Here is a 7,260-nt window from a genome sequence, read left to right on the forward strand (position 1 = left end):
CCCTGACACCCACAGCCTCTCACTAGTTCTGCACAGGGCACCAGCACACCCCCAACGTGCCCCTGCTCTGCCCCTAAGACCCTCCCACCTCATCCTTCACATTCCCCTGCCCTGCCATGCCCTCTCCGGTAAGGGGCTAGAGGGGGGACCCCTCTTCATTTAGATGGGGAGCCACGTTTCCCACTCTCTTCCCCATTTTCATGTACGTGATAGACACCGTGTGGGATCCAGCCCACAGTAAGCAGCATCACACTGCTCCTCAGTGGGGGAAGGACTCGATCCCTCACGGCCTATTAACAACAGGGGTTGTTTTCTCCCTGCTCTCACCTGGCAGGCATCTACTTTCCCGTCCAGGTAGCCAGCACACAGCATCCTGGGGGTGAGCTCACCAGAGTACATGCAGGAGCTGTTGCATTTCTTGGTGCTGATTAAGGGAACAATAGCTTTCTTCAGCATCTCACCAACAGGAACTGGATGTGAGGAAAACAAACAAGAGACAGTTTAACCTGCAGCCCTGGTGGCTAGATGCTGGGGTTTGCACTCAAGGCACAGTGGGACATGGAGCATTACAGACACACTCTATCTCCAGGGCTCTGGGTGTTGGGAGGAGGAGAGGGGTCATTGGAATAGCAGTGGGGATTGGGGGGATCAGCAGAGCTGTGGGTGTGTAAGGGGCCCCAGCCTGCAATAGCAGCAGGGGCTGCGGGTTGGGACTGAGGACTGCAGTAGGTTTGCAGATCAGAATTCAATACTCTCCTCTAGACTCAAACATCCCCTCGGTGAGATGCAGCCTTCGCCCGTCTTTGTTTTAAAAGGGAGCTAGGAGAGAGCTCTCCGTGCCTCCTGGAGCTGCTCACCGTGTTCAGGTCTGGTGTAGCCCCAGCCGGAGATCCAGCAGTGGGTGCCGTGGGGGAAATCCTGCTGGTACAGCGGTAAACACACGGACGGCATCTGGGGAGAGAGACACGTGTTAGAACAGCGCCAGCTGGGGATGCCCCTCCCCGCGCACAGCGCAAAGAAATCGAGAGCGGCTCCCAGGAGTGGGGAGCAGGGGTGATCTAGTCCTGAGAAGTGCAAGCGAAACACCCTTGCAGCTCCGCTGCCTCTGGCTCCAGGGGCCGGATTCTCCAAAGAGCTCGGATCCCACTGTGACCTTTACAGCCAGATCCCAGCTCTTTACAAAATCTGCCCACTTATTTCACTGCATCCATGGGAGACAAGGTCTTGCGAGCGTTCTGTCCCATGTGCCATCAGCACAGGCCCCGGGACTTGCCTGGGGAATGTTTTCTCTCTGCTGCCCCCTCCCTTCACAGCTGGACCAACCCCCGCACTGGCACTGCCCCTGGGATCGGCACAGGCCACCGGCGTGGGAATCAGACCATTGGTGGGTGGCTCCCTTGTGAATGGAAGCCATGGGGCTGCTCTGGGGGGATCCTCTGTCCCCTGCAAGGGGGAGATGGCTGAAGAGAAGGGTCTCACCGGAGAAGTTCAAGGGCGCTGTGAGTTTCATCAGTGCGATGTCATAGTCGTGACTCCTGTCGTCATAGCGGGGGTGGTAGATGATTTTCTCCACCGCCGCCCCGGCCTGCTGTGGGACTGACACCTGGGCGATAATCCCGGCAAAGACCAGCCAGCTGGAGACCTCAGGCCGCCTGTAACTGAGCAGAGACATGGCCAACCTGTTCCTCTGGGGCTGCAGTATTGCTGGGGTGGCCAATTCCCCACTCCCTCCCCTGCTGGGGGAAGAGCCGGGCTCTGCGCTAGGCCCCCCGCCAAGGCCTCCGGCTCTGCCGTTCCCAGACTCACTTGTGCACGCAGTGAGCGGCTGTGACGATCCAGTCATGTGCCACCACGGAGCCTCCGCAGACGTGTCTGGAGTTGAGATACAGGCTGACCTGCCACGGCCAGCGTCCCAACGGGACTTCGCTTCCGCCCACGATCCGGGCTGCCCTGGAGCGCACGCCGCACTCTGCAAAGGGGGAGACACGTGAACCCGGTGCCCCCAAACACTACCTGAGAGTGGGGAAGGGATGGGCAGCAAAGGGTGTCCGAGAAACCCGGCCCTCCCCAGGAGCTGAGCGGAGCTTTGCCTTGGGGCCCAAGCAGGGCCGGCTCCAGGCACCAGCCGACCAAGCACATGCTTGGGGCAGCACCTGAGAAGGGGTGGCCAATGTTGGGGTTGCGGGGGGCGCTCGCGGTGGGTTTTTTTTGTTTTGTTTTGTTTGGCGGGGCGGCGCTTGAGGGTTTTTTCTTTTCTCTTTTTTTGGCCGGGCAGCGCAGGGGGTGTTTTGGCGGCGCGGCGCTGGGGGGGGGGGGGGGGGGGGGGGGGGGGGGGGGGCCCCGGCCCGCGGGGGGGGGGGCGAGGCCAGGGGTCCGGGGGGTTTGGCCGGCCCGGCCCTCGAGGGGGGGCCCGGGGTTTGGCTGGCCTGGCGCTCGGGGGGGTTGGGCGGCCCGGCGTGGCGCTCGGGGGGGCGGGGGTTTGGCCGGTGCAGCGCTCCGGGGGTTTGGGCAGCCCGGCACTCAGGGGGGTTGGCCGGCCCGGCGCAGCGCTTGGGGGGTCAGGGGTTTGGCCGGCCCGGAGCTCGGGGGGTTTGGGCGGCCCGGCGGGGGGGGGGGGTCGGGGGTTTCAGCGGCCCGGCGCAACGCTCGGGGGGGCGGGGGCGGCGTGGTTCTGCGCCCGGCGCTCCGGGGGTTTGTCTGGCGCGACGCTGGGGGGGGGGGGGGTGTGTTACGGCAGGCGGCGCTCTTCTTTTTTGCCTGGGGCGGCAAAAAAGTTAGAGCCGGCCCTGGGCCCAAGGGAGAAAGGGAAGGTCTTTGAGCACCAAGCCTGAGGGAGCACGAATACAAAGAGGCAAGAAATGGGAGGAAAGAAAGGGAAAGCAGGCAGCAGAGAGGGAAGCAGCTGACAGGAGTCATTCCCCAGGCGTGCTCCTGTCTCCGGGCTGTGAGCCCCTGCTCGGCCCAAGTCCCTGGCTCACCCCCCACAGGACGTCAGGGATTCAGGGTGGCCCCAGCTTTCTCCATTTCTTTTGCCACCTGTGTTGTTCCCCATGTGAAATAAAGAGAAACCCACTCTAACCCCTTCTGTGTGCTCCGAGCTAGTTCCAGGACCTCTACCTGCCCACCCAGTGACCTAAACGGAGTCTCCTCCCCCAGCCAGCACCACTAAGCCAGAGTGGAGAGGGAGCAAGAGAGAACAGCGAGGAACGCAGGAGTCCCACCTCTCCACCTGGGCCTTCTCTGGGCTTGCCGCTTGCCCGGCAATAGCCCTGGGCCTCGGGGGGGGTTCCGGGCCACAGCTGCCTTCCCTGACAAGAAGGGGCTGCTGAGAGCATTAGGGTTTTAGATACTGCGGGGGGCGGGGGCATTGATTGCACATGCTGTTAATTACACAGTAGCTATGCCATATGGACAGGGGGGATTTGGGAGCTGACGGTCATGTCGCTGCTGCCGCTGCAAGCAGACCCCAGCTATGAAATCACACGGACAAAGGGGCTGCTCTGGGGGCTTCAAAACCACCTTTTTTTTTTTTTTTTTGGGGCTACTCAGCCAGCTGGGAAGCTAAATCTTCCTCCCACCCAGACCAGCTGGTTTGTGCTGGCTTGTTACTGCAGGGTTGCTCAAGAGGGCTGGAGCTGCTTCACCGTAACGCTGCTGCTTGCAGACCACCCAACACTGGGGCTGCGGGATGGGGGAAGAATGACACAGGCTTTGCAAACGAACACCAGGGCCATGCTGAGTGCAGGGCGCTCGGTGTCTAGCCGACCTGGGGCTTTTGCTAATTAACAGAGGGTCTATAATAGCACAAGGAATGCAAGAGACCCCAGTGCAATGTGAGGACAGGGTAAAGCACTTACCTGAGCACTTCAGAGCCACAATTCGCCCTGAAGCACAGCTGCTCCTGCACAAGAATAAAATCAGGGTTCGAAATAAAGCTCTCCCAGAACTCTGCAGCCAGGAAACACAGAGATGGCCCATCATGGGGTTCTATGGCAGCTCCCCTAGGAATGGCGACCGGCCAGATGCACCCAGGATGCCCAGAAAGTGGATTCTGATAGGAATAATCATCGCGCTCACAGAAGGCTTTTCAAACATGAGTTGGTGCGGGGCACCACATGTGCAACGACCCAGGTTGTGTTGCTGCGGCAGCAAAGCAGAGTTGTTCTAAGAGGGCTAACGGGCCTGCCTGAAGGTCGGGAAGTCAGCTATCCTGTTGGCACTGAGGGTATCTCTGGTCTGCAATCAGAGGTGTGATTGCAGCATGTGTAGACACACCCCAGTGCCTAGCTCAGGTACCATTAGCCGTGAAACACAGACCGTGCAAGCCCGTCTGGGACCCAGGGTCATTATTCTGGTGGCTAGTCTGTGCTGTAGTCCGCGCTGCCAAAGCTTTGCTGCTATAGGTACTCGCACTAGCTAGATCAAAGCTACCTCGGACATGCCCACACATGCTGAGTGTAGTGCAGACATCCCCGCTGTGTAAGCATCAAGCTGGCTGAAGTCCTATTTTAGCGGCATAACCGAAGCACCGAACACTGTGACCCTCCCGGCAGTTCTGGCTCCTGCCAGTGCAGTCGCTGGGCTATTTGTGTTTCCATTTGGCGTCATTTAGTTGCCAGCTCAGATTTTCTCCCTCCCTCCATATTTGCTGATCAGAGTCTATGCCAGCTGTGCAGAGCCTGGCAGTCACCTCCAGAAACATGGAGACTTGTTCTCAGACAATATAGCAGTGAAGGGCCCTTCTGTTCAGTCCCCCCAATGCCAGTCCTGCTCTCCCCAGCTCCGTCACCCACCTGACCTGCCACACGTCTTCAATGCTGCTCTTCTGGTTGGGCACAATCTGAACAAACTCTTGCGTATCATTCACCTTGACATCTGTCAGGTTCACTCCTTTGTGATGGGCGAGTCTGCAGAAGCAACAGCAAATGTCATCACCTAAACACAGAGAGAGATCTGAGAGCTCACCCGTGCTTCTGACATGACAGCATTCTTACGGGCACTTCCTTCCTCTCTTCTGCATAGAACCATTGTACTCTAGTTTATACATGCTAATTCTGGCCACTGCTCACAAGAGATGAAAGGGTTAAATATAATAGCCATCACCCACTGGAAGGACTAAGCCTTTACCCTGCCATGTTTCATGGAATCACACTGCTTAAACAGGAGGGCTACCAACTACAGACACACAAAAACAGGCTTCCACGCACGCAACTTGAGTTCCAGTTTTGTCTCTCTCATTTACCACGGGCAATGCCCTGTCTGGAACTTTACAGCACACAGGAACATCTAGTGGCTAAATAATAATATTGCAAATGAACATAACCCAGCCCTTACTTTACACTCTAACCCCAAAATCAGGAAATAGGTTTGCTTGCATCACTAAAGTATCTTTTCAGATGCTACCATCCCTTTGCTAGCCTTGCAGTGTCAACAGCGTATGAGTACAAAAGGAGAAAGTAATAATACTGTGTCCTTCGCTAACATCTTCCAAGTGAGGATCTCAAAACACGCTCCAAACATGAACGAGTTCATCCTCCCCTGGGAAAGAGGTGAATATTATGTTCCTTGTTTGAAAGATGAGGGAAATGAGGCACAGAGAATAGAGGTCACAAGGGAGTAGAGGAGGTACAATTAGAACCCAGGAGTCCTGCTTCTCATTTATGCCAGAAAACCATCCTCCTCATCTCTATGGTGATGTTCAGGGGAAATGCACAGCCACAGAACAGCAGTGGATAGGAGAACAGTGACATATCTGGGAGTGACTCTATAGACAGGGATGATATAAGGGCTTAACCCAACTTCCAGGGAAGCCGATGGAAAGATAATTCCACAGTCCATGATTCTGTAAGCTTGGGAAGCTGCTATAAAAGTCTTGGGAAATAAGCCCAAGCTACAGTACATCTAGCGTGGGTCAAAAAAATGCAGATTGTTTTTTTCCCCCACAGGAAATTTTTTCATTTAAAACAATATATCAGGTGAAAAAATTTAAATTTTGCAGTGAAAATTCCAACCCCCAAATGGTTTGATTTGGGGGGTTTCCTCCCTTTTCCAGTGGCAAAATAGAAAAAGGGTGAGAAATGGGACTGGCACAATGGGACCCCATTCTCAGATGAATCTAGGCCCCAGTATAATGCAAATGAATATCAGTAACTCTACGGTCCCTGGCTCCCAGTCCTGTGCTCTGATCACATTACTTCTGCAAGATCTTCATAAAAATGGCAAATCAAAGACCTGTACCTGAGACTGGCCGACTAGGTCTATGCTGAGAGGAGCATCACTTACTGGAGATATCCCAGCTGCCTACAGATCAGAGTCCCCAGGGAGAGATTCCACCGCTCGTGACATGCCAGGAGCCAGCCGGGCCTGCCTTCCACCTGCACTTCCAACAAGAAGTTTCCCGTGTTTATTCTGAAAGATACTAAAACCATTTTATTTAAAACGTCCTGCAAGCGTCCTTGCGACCAGCTCTTTGCAAAGGCCAAAGCTAAACACAATAAAGTCCCAGTGACTAGCGAGGGACGCGGGAAAGTCATTTACACCATTGTTGGTGTCACTGCTGAATTTGAACCACAGCTCACAATCTGCTCATCCCCCACTGGGGGTGGGGGGGTCAAAATCAGGGGGTCAGTAAGGAGGGGTCCAACTCCCTGCTCCTCTGCTCAGAACGGAGAGAGCTCCCCCTCCTCTCCCTGGCTTGGGTAAACAGTACTTCCTCCCCACTCCTCCTCCGCCTCCTGCTTTGCTCCCCTTTAACCACTGAGCTCAGCTGTCAAGTTGCTACTGTGATGCCACAGCCCCAGAGATTGGACCAGTCCACCCTGAGCTTGTACTGGGACCACCTGGTGCTTCTCAGCCAAGCTGAATGATGTCTTGCAGGATGAGGGTCCCAGTGAGGAAACCCTGGCCAGGCTGGGCATCCCCAACATCACGGAGGAGGAAACAAGTGCCGAGTTCCAGAACCAGATCGGTGTCTGAGCTCCTCCCCAACACAGAGTGACAGGAGATAGGCAACAGGGATCCCACTTGAGACCTCTAGATCTTACAGCCTGTGCTAAATGACCAGCTCTGCTAGCTCAAGGGCTGTAGCAGAGAGTGACAGAGCGCCCCACTGTGTAGGTGTGGGTCACATGACAAGAATTAACAATCCCACCTTCAGACACCCCAGGGAGTGCTGCTTGAAAGGGGGCAGGGAACCCCTCTCCATAGTCTCTGGTTCCCATTATGTCCACATCAGGCACTTTAGGGTTTGTGCAGCCCTTT

At 56.0% G+C, this 7,260-nt stretch overlaps 1 protein-coding gene across 1 annotated transcript; it reads right to left on the reverse strand.

Annotated features, from left to right (window-relative positions):
• Positions 1-198: 198 nt before the first annotated feature.
• LOC112125687 (transmembrane protease serine 5-like) lies at positions 199-6,428 on the reverse strand. Its single transcript, XM_029914210.1, has 7 exons — positions 6,283-6,428; positions 4,794-4,907; positions 3,858-3,901; positions 1,807-1,969; positions 1,274-1,658; positions 858-951; positions 199-470 (listed from the first exon to the last, which is right to left on the reverse strand). Exons 1-7 carry the CDS (start codon positions 6,426-6,428, stop codon positions 199-201), a joined length of 1,218 nt encoding a protein of 405 aa, XP_029770070.1.
• Positions 6,429-7,260: the final 832 nt, after the last annotated feature.

This window comes from Terrapene carolina, unplaced genomic scaffold (assembly GCF_002925995.2).
Source record: "Terrapene carolina triunguis isolate 2854851 unplaced genomic scaffold, T_m_triunguis-2.0 Scaffold33672, whole genome shotgun sequence".
Lineage (NCBI taxonomy): Eukaryota > Metazoa > Chordata > Testudines > Emydidae > Terrapene > Terrapene triunguis.